The sequence below is a fragment of the Sebastes fasciatus genome, chromosome 20 (assembly GCF_043250625.1).
Source record: "Sebastes fasciatus isolate fSebFas1 chromosome 20, fSebFas1.pri, whole genome shotgun sequence".
Taxonomy (NCBI): Eukaryota; Metazoa; Chordata; class Actinopteri; order Perciformes; family Sebastidae; genus Sebastes; species Sebastes fasciatus.
Genome location: NC_133814.1, coordinates 23046852 through 23074363, shown reverse-complemented (window position 1 = coordinate 23074363; position 27512 = coordinate 23046852). Strand labels below are relative to the sequence as shown.

Below are 27512 nucleotides of genomic sequence, written 5' to 3'. Positions count from 1 at the left end.
AACATGGACGTCAGCTTCGGCGGAGACGCCGGTCCCTCCAGCCGCTCTGGGGAATCTTTTTCACTGATCACACATGAAACAAGTTGAGTAACAACTCTACCTTTTTTCATGTGTCCCTCCCCATACCTCCCTCTCTCATTTCCCTCCCTCCCTCTTTCCTTTCTTTTCCACATTACCAGGGGGTGGCGTGTGATTGACAGATGGGAACGAATAATAATTTTTTTTTCGTAACCTAAGGCCATCTTCTGTGATTGGCTTGCCAGCTGACATCTCCAAACCTCATTCCCCCCGCCTCTCCTCTCCCCCCCCCCCTTTAATATTGGGCCTGTGGATGAGGCATCCTGAGGGAGAAAAAAGTAGAGAGAGAGAGAAAAAGATATCTACCTTAGGGAAGAACCTCAGAGAGAGGGAGGGAAGGAGAGGACGGGTAGGAGCGTGTGTGCATGTGTGTAAGAGACACTTATTCTCTTAACTACTAGGAGACAGACACACTTTTCCTGGCCCGACTCAAAGAAGGGGGGAAAACAGGAGGAAGATTTATTTTTTTTTCTCAATATCATTTTAATCTTCCCCCTCATTCAACAATCAAGCTGCCCTAAAGCTCCTGGAAAACTCTTCTTCACTGCCTGCTGGAAGTTCTATGTATTGATCCATTTACCCTCTCACACACTACAAGGCTTACCTCATGGATTTGTATCTGATTGGATATTTGATGTGTGTGTGGTTGTCCAGCTCACGGGTGCTTGGAGGCTATCCCATCTGGTGGTGAGTACAAATTTCAGCATCAGACCCTGTAAAGAGAGAGAGAGAGAGAGAGTCTTTTTTTTTGGTCAAATGATCATTTCTGAGAGGGCAGAGTGTGCACTTTCAGTTGACTGCGTGGAAAAATGTTCTCCGGCCCAGTCCAAAGAATCTTAACCTCAAATACTAGTGTAACGGAAAAGGCTCGCCGTTCTTTCCCCCTCCACACTCAGGTCCATTTATCATATTGGCGTATGTTGTGATGCAAAGAGGATGGATTTTTTAGTTTGGGAACCACTGAGTGATTAAAAATGTAGACTTCTTTTTTGATTTTATTAGCGAGTGGTTGGCATGTTGATATGAATTGTCAACAGCACTGTAAGGTCTTGTGAGGCATTTACACACAACAGTGCAAGTCAGTGAGATTATTAAATAAATTGTGCATATATCGCTTAAGGACGCTGACAACACTGCTCAGTAAAACTCAACAAAGCCTCAAAAGAGACTCATGTTTCTACACCATAATCAATTCCTATCTTGAAATACAAGCATATAATTTTAGGAGTGCCTCAGGGAGTACAATGATCATGACTTATAAGATCAGCGTCATTTTGTTTGCTATTGTGCGTCACTGTTCTACAGTCAGGCCGCCGGCCCACAAACATGCCGTGAATTGAATCTGAATTGTTTTTTTGGGAGATGCATGACATGCGGTGGGCATAAAATCTCTGCCGCTGACAAACTTCTACATATTTTTAAAAATATTACAAATTTGTGGTCTGCCAAGGGGTATCAGCTGTAATTAAATTAATCCTTTAAAAAAAAAAAAAGCATATCATTTTGCTTTTCAATTGAACCACAATTCACCCCCTCCACTACGGATTTGTCAGGAGACAATATGTTTAGGTGCCGCAGGGTTTTATTCTTTGTTAAATTATCCCAGATCGCTTTTGGCACCAGCAACTGAAATTTAGAGGTTTATCTCATTACAAATTCAGCTACATGCAGCTGACCTCATAGCTCCTGGTCTTCTTTTGTAACATAAAGCTTCTATTTGGGAGATATTTGCGTGGGCGTATGACAAAGCTCTTTTGGCTCACGACACAATACTTGTCAGAGCTACTGCACTTTTAGTAGCCCAACTAGCATGTGGTCCCACTATAGCGCTGTCCAAACCGCGAGCATCTTCTGGTTTCATTTACAGAGCAGGCAGCTGCCAAGCACACAGGCCACAGGGCTGAAGTGTTAATGGCAAAGAGGACTTTACACCCACTCCTGGCTTCAGCAAGAACCAGCAGACAACGGCGACAAAGAGCCTGGGATTCTCTCTCTCTGTGTGAATTACCTGCAGCTGTTCTGTTCAAGGAGCTTACATGACACTGGTATAATGTTCGAACCTCAACAATGCGCACCAGCTTTGATTTGGGTAACAAATTTTCAAGTGTGGGTTGGGGGGAAAGGGTTACCGGGAGGGTGGAGAGATGAAAAGCAGGAGCCGTAGCTCCAGGTGACTGGGCAGGTGCTGAGGAATGGGTGTCAAACAGCGCTGTCAGTGGCATCACCCCGCGGTGTCGAACACGTCCAAAGGGAGACAAAATGAGGTGGTGCGTCAAACAAGAGGGTGCTGAGTTTCAGAGAGGGCCCGGGAAGGCTCCTCTCAGCTTCTGTCTCAGGGGCGACGACTTGGCCATAAATTCTCCAGCGAAGGTGGGACGGGTTGAAGGGAAGAGCAGTTTTGACTGCTTTATGCCTGGCAGCCTCGCTTTTACAAGACGGGGTGTTGAAAACAAAACAGAGCATAAATAACTCCAGTGATATGCACATATGCATGGAGGGAGATGAGGTGTAGTAGAGAGACATAGCAAACTAATGAGGTGGGTTTGGAGAAGGCGAGACAGAGCAGTAAAGTGCCTTCTTGAAATGCAAGAATGTTTAAAGAACAAGGGTAAAAACAAAGTTAGAGAGAAGTCATGACAACTTAAAGCTTTGCTGTGACGCTATATAATCCACAGGTCCCACAGTCTCTCGGTCCAAATGTGTGGTTTAAAGATGAAAAAAATATCTGCTGTGTTTTGGTTTCACCTTTTAACCTACATTAATAATCAAAGAGTATCAATAAGAAGTTGAAGCTGAGGATTATGACATAATATTAATAAGAGTCACGGCTGGTATTGTATTAAGCCTGTTGTGGCTTAACTCATCAGCTACTGTCAGTCAGGCTGTGTGTTTGTGTTCCTTGCGTAAACAGCGGCAGTTGTAAGTGAATGATGACAGTCACTTTCAGCGAGGAATTACCTCAGCCTGAATTTACTCCCGATGCCAGCCATATAGCATCAGCTGTGATTATCGGTTTAAATCTGTCATATCACGCCGCACGGCCACGAGATGTTTAAATCCAATAACTGTTATTCTCTTAATCCTCGGTTATCATTCATCACTACTGTTGAATCTGCACGAGAAAGCAAGAGACATTGTACACTTGATTTTGCAGTTTCGAGCAGGGCCGTCTCATATGGATTCCACTGTTCCCCCAAAAAATGCTCCAGAAAATGTACATTATTGTGGAAATATGGGGAGGGAGAGAGGAAACAGAGCCAGAAAGACGGATAAAGAAATGGCAAAAATGCTCTAAAGCACACATCTGTTTTGAAAGTGTTTTATGATCAGCGTGCACTTTGCCGATGCTTAAATTGTCAAACAATGCATCCCTCATCATCCAATCTTTCTTTGCATTAGTGCACATGACTGTTTCACTTCCACTCAGGTGAAACATAAGTAATATGAAGCAGTCATAACTGCTTAATATTCTGCTACAAATGCAGACATACTGTAGGTTATAAGTAACTCTGTATCATCAGAACAAAAAACAAGGAACACCATATGTTAACAGATCAGATACACATATAAATACTATTCTACAATTGTGCATTTTTAAAGCTTTCAGTGATCAACATCCTTTAGTTAAAATTTGGAGCATGCATAAAGCTTAAATTGTGTTTGCTGTTTGAAGGACTACTTGTGGAAGTTTTGGGAACCACAATAATGTCAGAGGCATATCTCTCGAAAGATCTCACGCAATGCTATCTACCAAACTCGCCAGTCTACACACAGACCTTTCCAGTTCAACCTGAGCGGCTTAAATGGGGCTCTAGAGTCCATCTCTGGGTCTCAGGAATGTCATTATCTGACTGTGACACCCCCCCTCACCACCACCACCTCCAATCTTCAACCCCAAAAACCCCTACCATTGGCAAAGGGATCACTTAAATGATTCTTACTGCGGGAAAATCCTCCGTCTGCCGCCTTGTGTGAAAAGATCAAGGATGTTCGGGTATTATTCTCAGCGGTGCGGTGGAAGGTGGAGAAAAGTCCAGAAGAATGTCATTCATAAGAAACTTCGGGGTTCCATTATGAATGGCTGAGGGCCGCCAGAGGGACAGGGTCAAAGGCAATTTTGGGCTAAAGAGAAATGTCTCCACAGAGAGTGACATCCACAGGGTTACAGGGAATATGGAAGGAGTAAAATCCTAAAAAAACAAACATGCATGACTATGTAATATGTTCTAAAATTACTAGTACCTTACCCCTAAGCAGAACACTTTAAATTTGATTAAACGTCTTGTGACTCAGATGCATTTTTATAAACTGATCTTAAAGAATGTTGCCTATCACAACGACGAAAATAAATGCACGTCTTTAACTGTACTTTTACCGTCTGTGATTACGTTTACATGCACAAAATATTCCAGTTTTTGCCCTTATTTCGAAAAAGACAATATTCCTAGTAGGGCAGCACAATTAATCAAAATGTTATCGAAATCGCAATATGACCTAGTGCAATTTTTCAATCACAGGAGGGGTGCAATATTTGTTAAAGGTGAAATGTGTCTCAAAATACCTTTTTTAATTAATTCTTGTGGTGCTGCAGAGATGCCCTGGCCTACACATCATATTCTACAGACGTAAAGCATCTTTGTTTGGTACAGATCCTTATAAAAATCACACCATAATCATTTTAACATTGAAAATGAGAATAATGATGTAAAAAATATCATTACCTCTAATATTGCAAATCATATTGCAATTGCAATATCAAAATTTTCTCAAAATTGTGCAGCCCTAATTACTAGCTGTTTACATGACCAATGAAAATGATTATTGTACAAATATTCCCGTTTCCATGCAGCCGTGCATACTCTGATTAACGTAACCGGTGGCGTACTGGACAGCCTCCCTCTTTCATTCCTTCAACGACCTTTCTGGAAAAGGTCGGCGTTGCAATATTTGCACATATCCAAAAACCTGTTGATATCTAGGTCTTTCATTATGTTTAGAAGTAGGTGTGTTTCTCTTTCCGACCAGAAATGTGGGCTTCTCTTTTGGGCATACATCTCTGCAAACTGTTGGCTAGTTGGTTTGAGTTCAACGCACAGAGCTGGACGTACACAGGAAAGCGGCCGTGTGTCGCAAACTGACGTAAAAACCCCATTTGAGACGCATATGGTGAATGTGCTGTACACATGTCCAAAGAATGCTCCTTAATATCAGCATATCCCACAGGTCTTAATAAGAAAATGCTCCCTTCGTAATAAGGCCTAATTCAGAATATCCAAACAGAATATGCTATTTACATGACCCGTATCAAATTCCCAATATTGTCATATTCAGAATAATAGTGGAATATTAGCGTGCATGTAAACGTAGTCAGTGAGAGTTCATGTGCTGAACCAACACGTTACTTCACAAAACAAACTTACAAGACTGTCGTCACTGAACAAGCATGTGGGATGACATTATCCAGTCAAACCCCGGCTAGGCGAGAGGTTCAAAGGAGAGTGGTATTTCAAAGCAGGGAAGGCGAGTTCTAATCTTCAAACACTATCAAAGGACGTGCAGTGTGCTCTTGTAGGAAATGACAAAGTCCCCCCAGTGCACCGCTATTAGCTGCACTAAAACACAGGCCAGGACAGTTCCTCAAAGGGAAAACGGCAACGGCCAGAGGCAAAGAGATCATTAGGGGACACGTGTGGAGACGCAATATTTAAAGTCTTCATTTACCTGGCTGATCTCACCTGTATGACTTGTTACAGAGGTTAATTATTAGCAGAAAGCAACGTCTCTGACACACGGGGTCAGTGACAGAGATGTGTTGCTCACACCTGTACAGCCTGTATTCAGCCCAAGCCCTCAGGTCACTGACCAGGTCAACTAAACAACTCATCAGGATGCAGAGAGGACAGGAAGAGAGGACTATCACTCATCAATCAATCTCTTAAATTACGAGGAATTCAGTTCACATATTGTCAAAATAATGCTACAAATAATTTCAAATAAGGTGTCATGTCTTTGCTATCACAAAACTGCATCTCCAAACATGAATATTAATGACACGCTGATATAATTTGCACACATTTATCCATGTTGTGGCAGGGCTGGGTATCTTAAGTTTTTCAATACTAGTGGCGACTAGGGCTGCACGAAAATGATAATCGCCATTATTTTGATCATTATCGAGATCACGATTATTTATCACGATTATGCATTGAGTTGACAAAATATTTTTATTGCACTTTCACATATAAATCAACATTCTTTGCATCAAAATAAGACTTAAAATAAGGTTCGTCTTCCCCTGAATTCAATGCATCTTTGTTTCACTTGTTGGAAAAACAAGTAATATACAGTATATATATACAGCCGCAACATTCAGGTACGTTTTTCACAGGCTGCTGCTGTAGGGTGCAGCAGCGTGTAAGCGCCACAAAAGTGAAGGTGGTGACTAGCTGTTAGTTTAGGAGGCGCTTGATTTGATAAAGTTTTGCTTTTCGTGGAGCATTTTAAACGTCAATATCGCAGCCCTAGTGGCGATATGATTACTGAGTTTCAGTACTGATACCATGGTGATACCTTTTAAGGAAGACTTAGTCGACTAAGACCAAAACAACCGATAACTCGACTAATCAACTAAAGTCTGTTTTTTTCCGTCTGAAATTGTCGCACTTTTAAAAATAAATACGACCTCACGTTGTGTCAATCACGTTTACAAACCGGCTCCGAAACTTTTATCCTTCATTAAAATTCTCTTTCTCATTTTCTGCGTTTTTTCGCATCCGTCAAAATGCAAAAGATGGCTTTTTGACCACTCAGAGCCACCGTCTGTGCAAACGTCATCCTCCAAAATGGCAAAATAAACATTCACTCCGTCTCTCAGCACAAAGCACTTTACGATAAAGAAATAAAAGAATACAGAGATGCGGGATTTAAAGATCGATTTTGGCAGGTGATTGCAGAACAGCTTAGAATCGGAGACGATCACAAAACAAAGGATGTACGAAGGATTAGACAGTAGTGATTGAGCTCTAGGTAGTTAAACGATAGCTTCTTGCTTATGTCATTCATTTATTAGCCCCGTTTAGGATAGCGCTATCTATGTAGTTAATTCAGTTTTGTATCGTATTGCAAATTTTCACAACAAATAGAATAATAAAACGCATTTGTCTCAGTGTGCAAGGTTTCTGTGCGTAACTTTTTTTATCGGATGACGGATTGAAAAAATGCGTACGAAAATTACAGACGTGTGCAAAGACCTCAAGAGGGGGCAGCCCTACTTTTTTGCAATACTTTAAATTGGAAACTATCACCATGTTTCTACAAAATCCTTTTTTCATTATTGTCTAAACACAAGCAGCCTTACAAGAACGTGGTGTTAAATAAAATAGTCTAAAATTGGCAAATTTTTTTTGTCTAAATCAGGAATAATCAGATGAAAGAATGTGTGAACAAGATTGTGAATCTGCCCAGACGTTCAATGCCAGCTTTGGTAAAAATCTGTACATTTCAGCTGGCACTGAAAATGTACTGATGTACGACACCCAGCCCTACAAAGGTAAAAGGGAGAGGCAACAACATGCATGACAGTTGGTTTCATTAAGATCAGACATACTGCCTGACTGTGAGTGAAATATCTGCAGACTGGCGAGTTCTGTCAACCGGGTTCAACCCCAACAATGAAGAATCACACCGCAGTTATTTTCCAAATTACCTAAGCATGAGAAAGTCAACTGCAATTACGATTTTAACTACTTTTAAACACACAATGCGGTGTTTGAAATCGGCACAAAGAAATTCCAGACATACAATGGAAGATTCCAGACAATCCACTACGAGTTATGATTTGCATAGGATGCATTACCGCTGACAATCCAAGCAGCAGTGCCAACAAGCTGCCCCTAATGAGCAGTGGCAGGGAACAATGCACTGTTTGAGTTGTGGTTCATTCACATCACAGTCTCTCAAGACTCTCATTCAAACAAGCTCTGTCCTTTCAAGACAACAGATCAGACTCTGTCGGGTCCACCTACAGACAGACAAGGACACCGAGCTCCCTGTGTGACGGGCATTCGTCGGTGCCTTGTTCCCTCCGGTGCACTTGTGTGCAGAGCTACTGCTGCTCTCATTCACTCTCTGACAGGCAGGTTCACAAGTTTACACCCTGTTCAGTTTCCCTCTTCACGTCTCCATACTTGTGACTGCAGGGGCTCCTTGTCCCAACTCCACACTCTCTGCAACAGTCTGCAGAGAGGAAGGAGGGGAGGCAAAGGGAGGTAGAAAGACAGAACAGGTTGGAACATTTTTCAGGGGTCCTGTCATTTTTTATCTGATCAGCCAGGAGCTGAACTACAAATCAAAAGTGTGCCAAAGAAAAATAGAAGACAACAAAACACAGACAGGAGCTTTGCATTCCAGCCTCCACCAGGAAAAGTCCCATCCTCGGGCAAAGCCGGCAACTTTCCTTGGCCCACTTACTCTCTTTCGAGTGTCTTTATCTCTCTGCGGACTCTGTTGTGGGATTCACAAATGAGATTCTGATGGCAGCGTTCTCAATGCACGTCTCCGACTGCTCTGCCAGGGCCTCATTTAGCAACACGATGTCCTTCAGGCAAATCTGACAAGTTGAGCTGCGGCGTCAACATATAGAGGTAAATTAGAGGTAGATTAGAGTTTAATGCAAACAATATTCTCGCAGTCTGTTTCTGCGGAGGCCTTTTCGGGAGCGCGGTTCGCACAGGGGAAGTGACAGAACGCACTTGGGACGCAGCGCTTCAGGCACAAACGCAGCATAAGCTAACATTATTAATTTCTCTAATGAAATAAGTTAACTTGTTCAGACATGGCTAAGAAAGACTGGCATCGTCAATAATGGCAAATACACTGGAATGTGATGGCATTTTATCAAATCTGTTACTTAAGACTGAATCCTTTCAAATTCCTTATTGACTATGTAGCTGTAAATAATTACAAGTAACATAGGAAAATATGATAAAGTTATATATTTAAGAACTAACCTAAATGATTTGTATAACGTCGAATTCACACCAAGCAACGGCGAAGTGCGGCTCGCCACAATAACTAAATTTTTCTGCAGCCGGGAGGCATATTCATGTGTTTCAGGTGAGAAGAAATCCTTTTGTTCAGATAAAGGTAACGCCTGCACACTACTTCATGCCACAATGTTTTTATTGACTTGTTTCAATCCTGCTTGGATCTTCTTCAGGTCAAAAAATTGTCTTACAAAAGGTCATTTTTGACCTGACGAAGTTCCAAGCAGGATCGAAACGTAGTCAATAAAAATATTGTGCAATGGAGTAGTGTGCAGATGTTACCATTTTCTTTACTGATGCTGTTCTGATAGCCTCGCACCTACGTGATGTGCGTAAAATTCATCTTCTTCAACTAAGAAATTCTTTTGTAACAGAGGTCAACATGTCACAGGAGTCCTAGGATCTGTTTACTGATTTGCTGTGGGTCCTCTTTGACCGCACTTCGCCGCTAAAAGTTAAACTTTTCCCAACTTTTGTTTGGCCGCACTTCGCCGCTGAATCAAACGGCCGCAGGTTGTTGAGCTCTGGAGCGGCCGCTGCAGCTTTTCCTAGACATTGCATGGCAGCTCGCCGCAGGCCGCACTTTGCCACTGCTCTGGTGTGAATTCAGTGTAATGCTCAAAAAGATTTGATGATTGATTCATTACAGCATCAGAGCTGAACACATCCTGGTATTTTACTAACTTAACAACCCTAATTCTGCACAAATAATGTGTAGTTACTCAAATACATCATCTGCTCTAAGTGTCCTTTTGACCTGAAAGCAATAGCCCTGGGAGTGTCCCAACTTGTGATGAAACGTAATGGAAAATTATATCATTATGTGTTGGCAGTTTTCAGCGTGTCCTGCAACGCACAAGGTACACAATTAATGCTTTTACAATGTTTGCCCAGTATGAGCAATCAGGCACCCCACCTCTTGCCATCATCTCAGTGATAACCTTGTTGGAAGCAGGAGCTTACAAGTAGCAACACAACCATGTAGTTCACGCTGCCTTCATACATGCATGCATGTTTCCATGAGCCTCTGAATGGTGCCTAAAGGAATAATGCATGGAGGGATGGATTGTGACAGGCTCTCTAATCCCTCGCTTTTCCTCTCGGCTTCACCCTCATACTTTGGTTGCCACTTCTCAAAACTTCAATTTGTTCTGAACCACTAAAAACTTCAGTCAAAACAACCTGAACGTAAAACACATTTCAATTCGTTCCTCTCTGACCAGTGCTCAATTAAAATCATCCCTGTTAATGTACAAATTAGGGCTGCATGATGTTGGAAAAAACTGACATTGCACTGCTTTTTTTCTGCTAAATATATATTGCGATTAGGGCTGCACAATTAATTGAATATGAATTGCAATCACAATTTTGGCTTCCCACAATTAAATGAACATGATCGCCTACGATATTGACGTTTAAAAGGTGCGTTCTGCTCATAGAAAACTCTGCATCATCAAATCAAGCATTCCCTAAACTAACAGCCAGCCACCAGCCGACGATTGAGATGTTTTGGCTTCACTTTGGGTATAGACATTCTCTAAACAACCAATGTGTTTATCTAGCTCTTAATGTTGCCAATTTTGCTTTCGAAGTGCACCAGATTGAAGCAGTTAACTTTAAAATGTAGCTAACAAAGGGGTAGGGTGAATATGCCTGTATTTTTTCATATTGCAATATATATAGCAGAGAAATATATTGCAATGTCAGTTTTTTCCAACATCGTGCAGCACTAATTTGTACATTAGCAGGGATGTAGCACAGCATCGAAGGGAAGTGCTCTGTTTATTTTAATGTGAAAGTGCAATAAAATATGTTGGTGCTAAAATCAGTGAATAATCGTGATAAATAATCGTGATCTCAATATTGATCAAACTAATCCTGATTGAAATGCTGCATTCATGTTCATCCATTATTAATAAGCATCACCAATAGTATAGACAGGGGCCATTCTGCCTCTATGAGTACTTTTACTGGTGGAGTACAATAAGTAAATTTTGCTAATAAGTACTTAATGCAGGACTTGTAATTGAATATTTCTACTTTTTGCTAGCTTACTTTTACTGATGCAAAGTAATGATGTGTTTGTCACAAACGAGCCGACTCAAAGAGCTGTCTCTTTTAAGTGACCGATGGGAGCTGGCTCCCAGACGTTTTTTTTTTTAATTTAAGGGACTGTTTGTAAGATTCAGAAATGCTTGTTAACAGCGACACTTGTGGCCGTTAAGTCAACGAAAGTCAGCGTCGGGATCACGCTTTGCTCGCTCTATATAGACATGAACGAGCATCGCTCAAAACAGTGAGGCGACACACGTCAGCTAAAACCACAATATCACTCTATATTTCCTGCTTGGCAGTAATGTTAGCTGACCAGACGGAGGTCTCCCCATGAATCACTGCTGAACCTAGTGTTTTCCTGCTGAAGCAGGAAAAGCGGGTCGGTGCCGGGCCTGAAGCAGGAAGAGAAACGTTATCATCTCCCGACTGCGCCCGCAGGGAAACACTGGCACCCGGTCAGAAACGATAACGTTTCTCGCTGCGGAGCCCCGTCACTTCACAAGACACTGGAAACCTCTGTTGGACTGGAGGAGCTGTAGCAGTTATTTCTGCACAAACGTCCACTGTACATTCACTAGATATTCTCTGAGCTAAACTAACTCTTCTGCAGTGTGGAGTGTGCGCGCATGCACGTAAGAGTGGAGCGAGAACGCCCGCATATTATGCGAGCGCGCATGGGATCCCGACCCGGTAGATTTCTATGTGTAAAAAGTTACAAACAGTCCCTTTAATTCAAGGCAGAATAATAGGACGATTTTCTCCGCGCCTTGGTGAGCTGAGCCAAATGATCTGGCTCACTAAAAAGAGACGGAATTCCCATCACTAGTTTCTTGCGTAACTTACGTAACGTTTATGTTGGGCGCTCGAGCCCAGGACCGTTAACGTTAAGACAACAATAAAACACATTTTTAAGGTGCTATAAAGGAATTTAACTACATGAAAAAGGCGAAATAATTACAATTTTAGTAGAGATTATTTACCCATCTGTCATGTAGCAAATATCATCTTTTATATTTAAGATAAAACGTTACGTTACTTTGGAAGACACAGACACGTTAGTTCTGTTTCCGGTTCTGTGAAGGTTAAATAAATAACGTTCAAGTCAAATGTTGATTAAAAACTAATTCAACAGGTCGTTTGAGAACACTTACCACTGCTTTGAAGACATGCCCAGATTCCTCATAGATTATTCTTATGTTATTTAATTAATTAAAACTAAAAACCAAAACAAAAATAGCTTTAGCAGCAGAGAAGATGAACCTGTTTTCCATGTTCTGACCAAATATGGCAACCGGAAGTGACATATTATCTCCTCGGTTGTTTTGTGCAACTCCAGGAAAAGAAAATGAAAATAAAATAAAATAAATGAAAAACAAAAAAAATAAGGGTAAAAATAAATGAATAATAAAAATAAAAATATTTATTGTAACGTTATATGAAATAAAACAAAATTAAAATTCCATTTAAAAATTAAATCAAATTCAATTAAATCATCTTAATTCAATTAAAAATAAAACAAATAAGATAAAATAATTAAATAAAAACTCAAGAAAAATAAAAACAAATTCAATAAAATTAATACATTTTTTTAAAAAAGATTAAAAAAAATAATGATTTAAAAAAACTCAAGAAAAATATCAATATTTATTGTAACGCTATATGAATGATGTGTCACACAAGCAATGAGGAGAGTAAATGCTTAGACTTTATTGTAAACATCAATGCAAAAATGTCAAATGTAAAAAACAATATGGGAGGCACACGCTGAGGCCAAGCAACATATCAAGTTTTATAAAAAATAAAACAGGTACAATGTAACTTAGAGTGTGTGCTGATGTGTGGAGGTCTCAAGCCTTTGCCATGTTATGCTTGTGCAATTTAAGCTACTTTTTCAGTATTCAAAATGTATAACACCAAGGTTAGGACCCAAATCAGTGTAAAGGGCCTACATCGGGTTTATTTTACAGTCCTCACTTAAAGATAAGCGGCTACTCTGACACATATTACACGTATACATGACCGTAGAATCTGAGCAGGCACCTGATCATGATGATTAATGAGGCAAACACGCCAGAGATCAGCACCCCTGTTCTTAGATATTTGTACATGGGCCCTGGTCATGAACTTCAAACTGTTTCTGTAGGCCGTCAGGCTAAAGGCGGCGAGGTCAGATGTCATGTTCTGCTCAACAGGTTCAGAGGGTCACCTGGTACTTTCTGTGCCTCTGGACATAGGAGGCTGTCACACAAAGAAAGCTCACCTGTGCACAGACATGCGCTATACACACTGACCCCTGTAATGCAGACCTCCCACATTAGCAGCTGCAACATATTTCTGACAGTACAGGAGACAAAACAAAAACAGAGATTTCACTTTTCTAAAGCAGCAGCAGATTGTAGCGGTGATTTTATTGCAATGGGAGTGGTTGAGCCAAAAGTTTTTGTTGACAGTGTTACAGTCTTGATTGCGTGAATTTCCACTCTTCAGCGAGGTGTGTGGTGGAATCCCTTTGTTTCCTCTGCTTCATTTCTGTGGTTTGCAGCGGCCCGTCATACTTTCACATCAGCCCAGTTTAGATACTGAGAAAACCCCCAACCAAGTCGTAAAACCCCCCCCAGGCCAGTAGAGGCCCCATCCGGACCTGCCCGGGCATGCACCTGCCAAGCCCTGCCGCTCGCTGCTGTTTGGCTGCTCGTCTCGTCCCCTGCAGCAGATTCCCCCGGCATTCTGCCTCTGTGGAGGTCTCTGCGTCTGCTGCTCCCTCACTCGGTTGAGACACGTTGCTCGTGGCTTCCGAGAAGTGAGGCAGGATCAGCATGGCTCACATGTGGTCTGCATGCATGCGTCTGTGTGTGTGTGTGTCTGTTTGCACGATACGCCTCATAACCCCTCAGGGTTAAGACTCTCATTAGCACCTAGCCAAAAAGATATCCCTTTCATCTCATCTGTCCATACGGATCAACTGAGGCACATCCTTTGCAAACAAAGACAAATAGGCTGGCAGATCCTCAGCCTGTAGTCTAAACATGCTATGTCCACCACAAAGTCCCATGCGGTTAGCTAATTGATTCCATCAGAAATCCCGAATTCACTGCCTAAGCCAGTATGTCAGAGTGGTGGGCAAGCGGTTTCGCTGTCCTGAACAGAATCTGAAATGTAGCAGAGGTTGGCACAGCGGTCTAAACACACAGATAGCTCACTTGGGAAGGAAAGATTTTCCTTTGAGTTAACTGACTGATGTTGTTGGGGAGCATGTGACAACGGGGTTCAAATGCAAGCTCTGTTCAGTGCATCGCCCACTCTGGTCCATCCCACGACTGAGATTAATGGGCAGTAACCACGCGAGCAGACAGTGTAATTAAGGCCCTTAGTCACTCAGTCACCAGACGGAGTGAAGTCAGCAACACTTGAAGTCAGTGATGCTGCTGGGATCGGGACCGGCAGATGAGCTCATGTGGCTGCCTTCGCTTCGGTAAACTTGAGACAAGAACATGAATGAGATTGATGAGCGCTATCATATTACCGCATGGGAACATCAAATTGGGCAAAACAGCATTTTTAAGTTTGAATATGAAAGACTTATTTTTCCTCGTGCAAAGCTGCGTTTTTGAATAGTTTATGTAACTGTGCTGTCGTCGAGGAGCTGCGATCAGACGGGGTTTCGTACTGAAACATAAGAATTGTTTGTTGTGTATCAGTGTCAGTCAGGAGGCCAACAACACAAGTGGCTTATAGCTGATTATGCGATCATCGTATATTACATTACACCAGCTGTAAAAGCAAAACAACTCAGTCTCATGTCTCGGTGTGTAAGCTCCGCTGGCAGACCTTGATACCTGGGAGCCTGCTGCAACAATGCTCACCTTAGATCAAAAACAGTGTTTGAGAGAGGAGGAGGGTGTTGGGAGGTGGGGGCAGGGTTTAGCCATATGTAGAAAGCAAAAGATGAGCTAACTAAGGGGGGATTTTTTTTTTTTCCCGTGACTTCAATGGCTTGACTTTTGTGTTGGGGTGGGGCACTGCGCTGCACTCATCTGTCAGAGTCAGTGGCTGCTATGATTGGGTTGCGCCCTGCGGGGGTCCTGAGGTCATCCCGAGTGGCGCTCTGATCTGATCAGCGTCAATTGTTCCCCCGTGATCCCGCCATGGCCTCCAGCGCCACGTTGTCCGCCCAGACTCAGTCAAGTGCTGGAGAGTCTGCTCGACGCCGGTGAGAGCTGTTGGCGGCACAACTTCACACCCCAACACCCAAGTCACACACATCTATTGTAAAGCAATCATCTCTTCAGAACCTCTACATAAACGTGTATGTTTCTTCACGTATGCCCAGATATAAATAAACAAGACATCTGAATCCGACATCAGTAACTGTATGACCTTCTGGAAGAAACCGCACAGTTATGTTTGAGCTTGTCATCACAGAAAGCGTGTTAAAACATGGGCATGGCAAACATGTTCCCTCTCTCTCGCTGTGTTTTATTTCAAGAGAACTAGAAAGCAATTAAAATTAATTACCTGAATGAAACTATAATGGTTTCTGGCATCACATGCTGATCTTGGCTGTCTCGTCGTGGTGATTAATCCCCCTCTTAGGCACATCTGCACGAGCCTTCTGGTGAGGCACGTACCTTTAGATATGCTGTTTTTCGTCCATCACCAGAGAGCTCATCTGTAAGAGCTGTCATTCTTATCAAAATCGGCTACAGAGGAAAACCGCAAATTAATGATGGAACAGCCGAGGCAGGTGTTTTCATCTATTTGAAACGGTATGAGGGGGCTTTTCCCAACCGAAGCAGACAGGTTCTTGTGTGTTATCTGTTAGATCAGCAGATCTGTGTATGCTAACAAGTGGGAACACTTTGAAAAGTCAGTGCTAATAGCTTGTATCCCTGCCCTGAAGTGGGCTTACTACCCTCCCCTCTCTCCTGGTGGAAAAAAAGAGACAACATAAACAGCAGCTTTTAGTTTAAACTATATTAAACAGATCAGTCAATAAAACACTCCACTGTACTGTCACAAACCTGAGATTAATGAATACAGAAGTGATCTCCTCTCGCAGAGCAGGTTGTCTCTCACCGAGGCCTCGCTGGCAGGTCACCATCGCTGCTATTGTGGGGTTGAGTTCAAGTAGGGCACAGACTTGTACTGGGAGGGAAGCAGTCTCACTTTCCACATCATATGAAATTGTAAAAGCACTAGAGGCTGGGTATCATATGTGCAAAATGCTTTTTCGATACCTTACTTTGAGAGATATATACATGTTCTACTAATAAACCTTTTCGTTCATTTAACAAAAGAAGCCAAATGTTAAATGTTGTCTAAACACAAGCAGCAGAACAAGACTTTGCCCTGAATGAAATCATCACAAAGTGGCAAAATGATACAAATCAGGAAGTATCCAGCCAAAGAATGTACATCCCTCGGGATAAATTAAGTTTATCTTATCTTATAAGACGAGTGACAATCCGTCCAGACTTTCCAATGTCAGCTTTCACTACCTGACAGTTGTTTTGTGCTACGGATACTTTTAGCCAGTCTAGGGTTGTAATGGTATACCGGTATCGAAGGTATACCATGGTATGAAAGTTGACGGTTATCATACCGTGTATATTTGCTCATTTGCGGTATTGAGTTAAAGGTACGGACAGGAGCAGTCTGTGCTTTCATGCACCTACAGTATATGTTAAATGTTAATAATCATAGGACATTATTTTAAAAGCTCACAGCTGATTTAATTTTCCATTTACTAGTTAATTAAACGTGCTATAGCGCTGCTAACAAGTACACTAAAATGCTTCAGGTGTATAACATATTATAGATTTTATCAGGTTTATAATTCTGTTCTCATTCATTTAAGGGTCATTGTACCTGCTAATAATACTAATAATACTACTACTTCTACTAATCAAAAATAGTGTAATACCGTATACCGTGATATTTTCTGAGATGGTTATTGTTCCATGAAAATCTCATACCGTTACGACCCTAGCCAGTTCCAAAGAAGTATTGAGGTTCAATATGAACGCTAAAAAGTAAGGCTGTCCTCAACCAAAGACATTTTTAGTCGACAAACACTCCCACGATTTTGTCGACCAATCGATTAGTTGATTTATGTTTCTCCACAAAGCATCACACAAAAGCACCACTTTAAATCTTGTGTTTATGTGCTCATAAGTTCCTTAGAAATAAGTGAAAAAAGCATAAATAACGATTTATCGACTAAATAAATCTTAGTCAACTATGACCAAAATGACAGATTAGTCGACTAATCGACTAAGAGGGGGCAGCCTGACTAAAAAGCAAAGAAGATGTGATTAAAAAAGTTATGTAACCTCAATTGAGCCTCTTTTATATTTGCAGTGATTCTGTGGTGATGAACTTCTTTTGATCCTGTTGTAGTTCTTTTTCTTCCTGGTCCATAGAGATGTGTGTTTACGTCCATCAGATCTCGCCTGACGGTGCTTCTCTCTTTCTCTCTGTGTGTCTCAGGTCCCTGGCCCTCGGGCAGCAGTACTCGTCTCTGGGCTCCCAACCCATCCTGTGTGGCTCCATCCCCGGCCTGGTGCCCAAGCAGCTGCGCTTCTGTCGCAACTACATAGAGATCATGCCCAGCGTCGCAGAGGGGGTCAAGCTGGGGATCCAGGAGTGCCAGCACCAGTTTAGGGGCCGCCGGTGGAACTGTACCACCATCAAGGACAACCTGGCCATCTTTGGCCCTGTGCTAGATAAAGGTAAATTATTTACAAGAAAAAAGGCATGAATCTTTATAACTCAGTGGTTGTTGCAGTGTTACAACACTCCCCGGTCTCCCCTATGTATCCGAGGCTCACAGTTCAAAAGGAATTATGATCTAAATGATCTGTGCCAACCAACTCGCTACTGTAAAATAACTTTGCTCATTGCAAGCTGTTACAGAACGCACCCCCTAAGGCTCAGCACTGCCTGTTCTCTGGGCTTTTGCTGACAAACGCCTAACTAGGGCAATTACAATAATATACACCTTTCCCCGGCTGCACCGAGAAATGAACGCAGGTACAAGCACTGACACATTATTCAACTTCCATCCATCTTTAGCTCCATTTGTCTTCAGACTTCTTTTTGGTTTTCCCAACCGTGTTTACACTCTCGTACATGAAAGAGGGTCAGCGCGGTGAAATCTATCAACAGCACCTGACATGTACAGCTGATATACTGGAGACATCCGTCAGGCGCTTCACACGCAGAATACTAATCGTAAGATAGCTGCACACTAACTGTGTCCCACTAAACGTGGCTGGGGGGGGAACAATAGGCACAGGTGTCCCAGTCCAATCCAATCCAATCTTATTTATAAAGCACATTTAAAAACAACAAAAGCTAACCAAAGTGCTGTACAACACAATAAAACACCGAGACCAATTTAAAACCAACAGGAAATTAAAATAATAAAAGCGTTAAGACCAATAGGAAAGGATAAAAAAAAAGGCAACTCTCATGCTAAGCCAAAAGCCAAGGAATAAAAGTGCGTTTTGAGGTTTGATTTAAAAACAGTTAGTGTGGGAGACAGCCGAAACATGTGGAGGCAGAGCGTTGCAGAGCTTTGGATCTACAACTGAAAAGACTCGGTCACCCCTGAGCTTTAACCTCGACCTAGGGACAGTCAGAAGCAACTGGTCAATGGATCTGAGTGTGATAAAAGATGTGGTTTTAAAAGGTCTGAGAGATAAGTTAGAGCTTGACCATTTAACGATTTATATGTTAATAATAAAATCTTAAAATCAATCGACGAGCTGCCGCGTTATGAACAAAGCTGCAGCCGAGACAAAGAGGTTTGGCTAACACCAGCGTAAAGGGCATTACAATAATCAAGGCGTGTGGTGATAAAAGCATGCATTACCTTTTCAAAATCATTAAAAGATAAAAAAGGACTTAACCCTGGATAAAAGCCACAGTTTTGAAAAAGCTTGATTTTACAAGTTTAAAAAGGTTCCAGGGGGGGAAAGGTCAATGTTGGGGTCGTTGCTGCCTCCATCGGGTCCAAAAATAATAGCTTCTGTCTTGCTCTCGTTGACCTTGAGAAAGTTTAAAGCCATCCAAGCTTTGATGTCTTTGAGACAGTGTTGCAAATGGGCCCAAAGAGTTTGTGTCAGGTAGGGCAGGTACAGTCGCGTGTCGTCAGCATAGAAGTGGAAGGAGATTCCATACTTTCTAAGAATGGCCCCCAGGGGGAAGCATGTACAGGGAAAATAAAATAGGACCAAGTATGGAGCCCTGGGGGACTCCACATGGGAGAGGGGCTGAGGAGGATGTGAAGGTAGCCAGGTAAGACCTGAACCACTCAAGAGCGGTACCTTTAAAACCAACACAGGGCTCCAGACGAGGAATTAAAGTGTGTGTTGAAAGCAGCTGTGAGATCTAAAAGCATAAGAATCTCCAGAATCAGCAGTTAATAAAAAGATAATAAAATCATTAAGGTGTCCCCCTTAATTATAAAGGTAGACGTTTGTGTGTTGTGCGTGAGGCTGCTGATTGGAAATGAATTAGCCCGTGTGTCAGAGGGGAAGGAATCTGGGCAGAAATGGGCAGTGTGAGCAGTCCAAGCTCCTCAGTCAAATAAAAGGGAGAGGGGAGGCCAAATGAGATTACAGGCAATAGAAAAGGGCCGGGGGGCTCCGCTCAACCCCTACTGTGCATGAAGACCAGTGCGCGCCTCACACAGTCCAGCTCCCACGGACGCCCCATTCACACGCCCTTTTGACTCTGTCATGAAAACAGGCTGAAAGGGGATCTCTCCCAACCTAGCCTAGGGAAGGGAAGGGAAGGGAAGGGAAGGGAAGGGAAGGAAGGAGGGAAGGAGGGAAGGAAGGTCTCACTTTGGGAGTGATGAATGGAAAATTTGGAGTTAGCGAAGGGAGAGCTAACCACCAGCCACCGTAAGCTGCGTGTTGGCCATGGTGGTGCTGTTGGTGGATGCCTGGAGGAAGTGGGGGGTTGAGGTCCTGTGGTGGGTGGTGGTGTATGGGATTTCAGCTCAGGGTGTTGGCGGAGGGGTGGCTGGAGAGAGAGAGGGGTGGGTGGGGGGGTTAGGGAGTTTAGGGAATGCCAGCTCCGGGCAGAGCGGGGCTGTGGGGGCGCGAGTCGCTGGGCCCTTTGTGTGGATAATACAGTGTGACACAAGGGAAACAAAGGCGGATTGATGGGCCCAGCAGGTAGCAGAAGCAGCGCTAGCCATGGCTAACAGCCAGAAGCTCCAGGGGCCCAGGGCTCACAGGCCCCCGTTGTGGAGGGCCCAGCTAGGCTTGCCAGGGCGAGCAGGGATGCCCAACCTGAGGACGGAGTGTCATCCAATCATGCAAGGACTCACTGCGGATTTACTGTGTCCTTTTTTATTAGGAATGAACGGGGAAAATACAGATTTTATAGACACACAGAAGAATAAGATATATCTAAAATAACATATTGTTAACACATGTTTCTATTGTTATTCTTCAAATATTACTGAATATAGTTGTGATTTACACAGAGAGGTCTAGTGTATTGGGATGCTGTGTGTCGCCTACATATTACGTGTGTAACTGAATGCGATGCGAGCGAGCGTCAGCAAAAAAATCAGTTTGATTGCACTGTTTTCTACTGGAATGCCCTAAGTGGCCGCGAGCTGCGCTGCACAGTGCAGCGACGTTTTGAGCTGAACTTCTGTCAGGCACCCTGTTTCTATTTATTCCTGTCGCTCACTTTGAGAGCACCGCAATGGACGAGGAACGGCTGATTCGTGAAGCTGAAAAGAGGAGTTATCTATACGATATCTCCTCATTTCACTAGAAAAACCTAAATAAGATCACCTGAAAGTTTCCTACTTGCTGTTAGTTATATTGTGAGTAATTTCCAGTAAATATCACATTATAAAACGTGTGTTTTCAGTTTAAAAAGTACAAACGTAGGAAGATATCAAGTCTTTTAAGTGGTTACGTCTCCAGTCTGATCTCAAGCACACAGCTGATAGGGCGTCCAATGTTACTATGAGTAAATAATAATCTTCTTATCTTGTTGGGTCTCTTATTCTGTCAATAAGAAGACACAACAAGGTCGTTCTGTGTTCTTATAAAAAAATATAGATATCCCTACATGCATTTTTTGGCTATGGCCACTAGGGGGTTTTACAGTATTTTAGCATCTGCATTACATTCTCACCAAATCAGATATGTCCATCTGACCTTTCACGCTGTAAATTATTAACATCAATACCCATCAGAACTGCAGATGCATAAAAAAAGACCCTTGTGGCATCATTTTTAGCCCTACAGGCTAACATAAAAGGGTATTTTTTGTTTTGCAACTTTGCTTGCAGACACTCTCAGGGTGGGAAAATATGACTAGCCTCCAGCCAAACATCAGTAAACTTTGTTTGTGGCTTGTAAAGCAGTCTGATCGGGTCTTGAAAAGCCTCGTTGGCAAGCGGGATAGCGGAGGAATTTCTGGCTGTAGTCGCCAATGTGGTCTGCAAAATACGGGTTTGATTTTCTGGTCGTGTTCGTACAAATTTCAAAACTCACATCACGCAATTGTGCATTTCACAAACTCCGCTGCTTCAGGACGCCCCCCTCCCCCCCATAACCTCTGTCTGTGAGTGTAACGGGTGAGCCATGGTAAGTGTGCTGTGATTGTGAAACAATGGTGTCTGGTTACATAATAAGCTGTTGCCTTCAAAGGAGGCGTAACTCCATCCTTCAGTGTGAAAAAAGAAACAGGCCGACACACTGCTAGGTTTCACCAGAAGGCCTTGGGGCTGTGAACGGGGACGGGTGGGAGGTGGGGGTGACAACATTCCTGAAACACTATCCAGATGCAAAGCAGCACACCTCAGGGATGACAGGAGGTCAGTGAGATCCCACTGAGCGTTAGGCCCTCCTGACACAGTCACAAAGGGCTGATGTCACTGCAGGGACTCTGCTTCTGGGCTCCTTCGTGTGTCCGGTAATGTGCTTCCTCATCGCTGATGTTTACATATTATAAAGTAAGAGAGGGTTAAAAAATAAATTCCATAGGCTTCTTGTTTTTCCCATAAATGTTCTCAAAGATGAAATGTTGCGTTAAAAGGTTATTGCCTGGAGGAATCCCTTTCAATACGTCTGTCTGGATGTTGGCAGCGGTAAAGATTGCCTTGTCCATGTTCAACACAAGATTGACACCCTCTCTCTTTCTCTCTCTCCTTCTTTCTGTCTGTCTTCATCCATCTCTCTTTCTCTCTCTCAGCAACCAGAGAGTCGGCGTTCGTCCACGCTATAGCTTCAGCAGGCGTGGCGTTCGCAGTGACGCGCTCCTGCGCCGAGGGCACGTCCACCATGTGCGGCTGCGACTCCCACCACAAGGGGCCGCCCGGGGAGGGCTGGAAGTGGGGCGGCTGCAGCGAGGACGCAGAGTTCGGGGTGCTGGTGTCCAGGGAGTTCGCCGACGCCAGAGAGAACCGCCCGGACGCTCGCTCGGCGATGAACCGACACAACAACGAAGCAGGACGCACGGTAAACACATTTAGACACGTGTGCAGGGATGTCTTGTTAGGGCTGACCCGAATACCGTTTTTTGGGCTTCGAAGCTTCGGTGAGAAATATTCGAAGGTATTCGAAGCTTTGCGGCGCAGCAGGCCGACATGTTTGACGCACTACTGTACACACAACAAACAGCGATATCCGTCTGAGAATAAATAATAATAATGAATAATGTTGTGGGATTATTCCTTATTTCAAAGGTTATTTTGGTATTTATACATTATTACATACTTATATATAAAAACAATTAAAGAAAAATCGTAACACTTCATTTTACAGGTCTGCAAATTTCATGGTAATTAGGTGATAATTAGCAATTAACCTATTTGAAATTTCTCTGGAATCACGGCCAAATTACCCCAATAATTACCTCAAAATTTATCAAAAATTACTTTATTATTATAAACATTATTTAATAATTATATTCTGCTATTTCTGGTAATTTATTTAATACATTTCCAGGAAAAGAATACAAAGTTAATTGATATGCTTTATTTCCATGTCTGCTGATAAATAGATAATAATTAGCAAATAACTTATTTGAAATTTCTTTAAAAATTAGCTACCAGGTTACATTTGTGTAGAAAATAAGTCACACAATGGTGAGATTTGGGCCTGATCAGAAGTGTCTTCTATTAGTTTTGGTTTCCCACCTCCGATGAAGAGCAGCGCACAGCCGCTTCTCAGGCCTAAGGGCCTTATTTTAACCATTATATGCTATTTTATATCAATTTTGAGGTAAATATTTGGCAGTAATTCCAAAGAAATTTCAAAGCATTCAGCAGCATTCGGGTCAGCCACATGAATGTGTCCAAAAGTAGGTAGACATCTGAACATTACACTCATATGTGATTGTTCCAAATCCATGCGCCGTCATCTGCTGCTATAACAGCCTCTAATCTTTCCGGGAATTCTTTCCACAAGATTTTGTGGAAGGCATTTCTGCCGGGATTTGCTCCCGTTCAGCCATAAGAGCGTCAGTGAGGTCCAACGCTGACGTTGGGTGATCAGGTCTGGCTCACAGTCCAGTTCATCCTAAAGGTGTTGGATGGGGGGGGTTGAGGTTTAGGGCTCTGTGAAGACCAGTTGAATTCTTCCAAACCAAACTGGGAAAAACATTTCTTCTTGGACCTGGCTTTGTGCAGGGTGGGCATCACACATGTTGAAACAGGAAGTCTTCACCAAACTTTTGTCGTCCAAAATATCATTATATGCTGTAGCATTAAGTTTTCCCTTCTCTTGATCTAGCAAAACAGAAGCAGCTTCTATTGTTTTTGTACAGTTGGATGACCGTACTTCACGTCACTGTAATACATCACATTCATTAAACAACCTCAGCAACATAGACTGTATATGAGAAGTGGACGTAGTCACCGAGACGTCACCCACGCTGTTTTGAAGCCTCGAGTTCAGCATTTTGGGGTTTTAGCTTTCGCCATCTTTGTTTTTTGCAACCAGAAGTGACATGAGAGAGTGGAGCTAAGTAGAACCGAATGCTGAATAAGACATTTTTAGGCGACCAAAATGTTATAATTAACTTTCATGAACTGAAAACACACTGTGAAAGGGTTAAACTTTACAACAAAAACACAACAGACAATGCCGTGGTTGCGACCTGTCAATCACAATGTAGCCCCGCCCTAAAGCATCCCCTGCTTTATGGTCTATTTGACTCTAAATGGGACCATAATTTACTAAATGCTGTATTGAAGAAGACTTGAAACTAACGATTGAGACCATGAACTCATGTTTACAATGTTTACTGAGGTAATAAATCAAGTGAGAAGTAGGCTCATTTTCTCATAGACTTCTATACAATCAGACTTCTTTTTGCAACCAGAGGAGTCGCCCCCTGCTGGCTGTTAGAAAGAATGCAAGTTTAAGGCACTTCAGCATTGGCTTCACTTCTCAGACCCGGATGTTGCCGACTGCTCAGCACATATTGTACTATAAACGTAGAAAAAGGGGGAAACTGAAACAGAGATGCATTAAACGATGGACAACCTGGCTGTCGTGCAAACGGAGCGGATTTATCCAGGAAACATCCCTGTTTGGGATTACTAATTGTTCATGTGACGGGCAGGGATTTGGTATTTCACTTGTCCGCACATTTCTGGGTTTCCACCTAAAAATGAACACTTGACTTTGAATGACTGGTTAATTACTTATCTAAGCAACACCCTCCCTCCCTCCCGCCCGCCTCGCCTTTCATGCCTTGCATCCCAATGAAAAAATTCCCTGACAGTCAAATAACCCGAGTGAGTTGAGGGGGGGGAAAAGAAGGAAATCAGCTCAGACTTAAAACATCACTGGCTGCTGTCACCGCTCGGAAAGAAATGGGCTCCCCGGCTGCTCGCTGAGGGGCAAATGGAGGGACCACACGGCAACAAGACGGCCCTTTGATGTGAGCACACAGGAGCAGCCAGAGAGACCACAGGAGCTAGAAGTGAACAGCAGCACTGTCAGGAGTCTCCTCTCCTCTCCTCTCCACCTGGCCCTCTCACGCTCCATTATTTAGCCCCGAGGGCCTCTGGGACTTGATGTTGGCATGACAAGCTCACAGTGATGTCACTAGTCCACCCCCCCTCCCCACCCGCCGTACCTCTACCCCCCCCACTCTCCCCTTCCTCAGCCAGAGGTGCCACAGCCACCTGCCTTCCGCCCCAGCTGGGGGAATTCTGCAGCTAAATATAGCTGTTGAATTAAAGCACAACAAAATCAAAACACAAAGGTAGAATAAGCCCCGCGGCGGCACACTCACGATGTGAGCCAGTGACTTCAGAGGGAATTAGCAGCAGCGCAGAGCCTCTGTACTTCACAGCTGCATGACACTTAAATAAATTGCAGCCAGTGGCGTATTGTTTTTCTTGGCCTGCTCCGCGAGTCTCCAGTGGTTTTGTTAGTCTGCGTTACTGAGTTTCCTGTAAATGTCTGACCATAAAATTCCTACAGATCTTGCTCGGTGGTGACTGCCCCACAAGCACAGAGTCAGTTATCAAATTAAGACTGGCACATTTTTAGTTTGTTACACTTTAAAGGAATAGTTTGTAGCTTGCTTCCTCTCAGAGGATGGCGGGTGTTTTCAGTTTGAATTCACAGCAGTTTAAGGGGATTCCAGCGGCAACTGAGAGACAAACAAATGTTAAAACCATTGTTGATTTTAGACTCTTTTTAGGGTGCTCAAGCACACCTAAATTTCATCTCAGCAAAATAATGATCAAACCTTCTGACACCCACGGGATCACCATCGATCGAGGCCGACATTACTGTCTTTAAGAGACTGTAGCAGGCTCGGTCTCAAAGCTAGAGTGAAGATACTGGTATCATATGAAACTAAAAAAACCTAAGGAATCCATTTCTATCCAACCATGTCATGTTAGCTCGTCAGCAAGGAGGCTAAATAACGTTCTAAGTTTAGGCAAAATGTTGGCGAAAACTGGCATGGCAATTTTCAAAGGGGTCCCTTGACCTCCAACCTCAAGACATAGACATTTCCATCATAACTTTATGCAGAAAAGGCAGAAATTGGTGCATAAATATTCACCAAAATGCAGGAAATTAAGTGTTTGACGTTCAAATTTCCTTACTTCCAAACGAAGTTAAGTGGTAAGTGCCCCTCGGCATCAGAAACCGACGCACGGAGGCACAGTTTAGCAACAGTATGTGACGAACCGGGCTTTCAACTAACTCCAATGTAAACCCACCCGCTGCGTTATTCAACGGTCGGAGTAAGTGACGTAGTGTTAATAGCGTGAGAGTCTGATCAGGGCGTGTGTGAGGGGTCTAACAAACACAAGACATAGAAAACTTCTCACCACGTCACAGCTCCAAAGCTCTGCCAAGAGAAGAGTATTTAGGGATTTCTTGGCTGAGGGAAAATAGTTTGGGGCACACTGAACATATGGCTCATGTGGTGTATGCATTTAAGAAGTTTCTATATCTATTCTATATCTTTGTGTCTTCAGAACAACCTTTCAAAGCCTACAGGCACTGACTCTCTACACTCTATTTTTAGTATAGCTTTAAGGGATCAGGAATGGTTTATGAAAGCTTAAACATGTTGGATGCTTGCCAGGCTAATAAATAGTTTTACTGAGTTGTACATTTATCTTTCAACCAGGAATAAAAAGTCAAGTTTAGAGCCGGTAATGGCTTCAAACATTCCTACAAAGTAACTATAAAAGTGTCTTCTTGTGTTTCTCAGACCATCCTCGACCACATGCACCTGCGCTGTAAGTGTCACGGCCTGTCCGGAAGCTGCGAGGTGAAGACGTGCTGGTGGGCGCAGCCCGACTTCCGCATGCTGGGCGACTACCTGAAGGACAAGTACGACAGCGCCTCCGAGATGGTGGTGGAGAAGCACCGCGAGTCGCGGGGCTGGGTGGAGACGCTGCGGGTCAAGTACAACTTCTTCAAGCACCCCACCGAGCGCGACCTGGTCTACTACGAGGGCTCGCCCAACTTCTGCGAGCCCAACCCGGAGACCGGCTCCTTCGGGACGCGCGACCGGGCCTGCAACGTGTCGTCGCACGGCATCGAGGGCTGCGACCTGCTGTGCTGCGGCCGCGGCCACAACACCCGGACTGAGAAACGCAAAGAGAAGTGCCACTGCATCTTCCACTGGTGCTGCTACGTCAGCTGTCAGGAGTGCGTGCGCGTCTACGACGTCCACACGTGCAAGTGAGAGGGTGCTTTCAGACAAAAACTGACTGCTGGACAACAAAAAGTGCTGCCCGCCCTTCAGCTCCCCAACCTCCTGCACGACCTCCCTGCTCCCACCAGACAGACTCTGCATCAGACACATATTCAT

At 43.3% G+C, this 27512-nt stretch overlaps 2 protein-coding genes and 1 long non-coding RNA gene across 4 annotated transcripts in view; 1 reads left to right on the top strand and 2 right to left on the bottom strand.

Annotated features, from left to right (window-relative positions):
• thrab (thyroid hormone receptor alpha b) overlaps positions 1-12462 on the bottom strand; it is a 300247-nt gene extending 287785 nt beyond the window's left edge. For both annotated transcript variants that reach the window (XM_074619271.1, XM_074619269.1), the window contains exons 1-2: positions 12329-12462; positions 683-791 (exon numbers count right to left, since the gene is read on the bottom strand). The gene's annotated coding sequence lies outside the window, so the exon portion shown is untranslated. The remainder of the gene's footprint in view (positions 1-682; positions 792-12328) is intronic.
• wnt3 (wingless-type MMTV integration site family, member 3) lies at positions 226-27512 on the top strand. Its single transcript, XM_074619281.1, has 4 exons — positions 226-765; positions 17667-17908; positions 22410-22675; positions 26907-27512. The coding sequence occupies exons 1-4, from the start codon at positions 686-688 to the stop codon at positions 27384-27386; spliced, it is 1068 nt and encodes a 355-aa protein (XP_074475382.1). The 5' UTR covers positions 226-685; the 3' UTR covers positions 27387-27512.
• LOC141758151 (uncharacterized) lies at positions 12861-17805 on the bottom strand. The gene is made up of 2 exons (XR_012591828.1): positions 16189-17805; positions 12861-16099 (listed from the first exon to the last, which is right to left on the bottom strand). It is a non-coding gene; the product is annotated as an uncharacterized LOC141758151 (long non-coding RNA).

Excerpts from the sequence above, each read along its gene's own strand:
- wnt3 (XM_074619281.1), top strand. The coding sequence starts at position 686 with ATGGATTTGTATCTGATTGGATATTTGATGTGTGTGTGGTTGTCCAGC. Across the intron at positions 17,909-22,409 it reads TGGCCCTGTGCTAGATAAAG|CAACCAGAGAGTCGGCGTTC; the intron begins GTAAATTATTTA and ends TCTCTCTCTCAG. Across the intron at positions 22,676-26,906 it reads ACAACGAAGCAGGACGCACG|ACCATCCTCGACCACATGCA; the intron begins GTAAACACATTT and ends TGTGTTTCTCAG.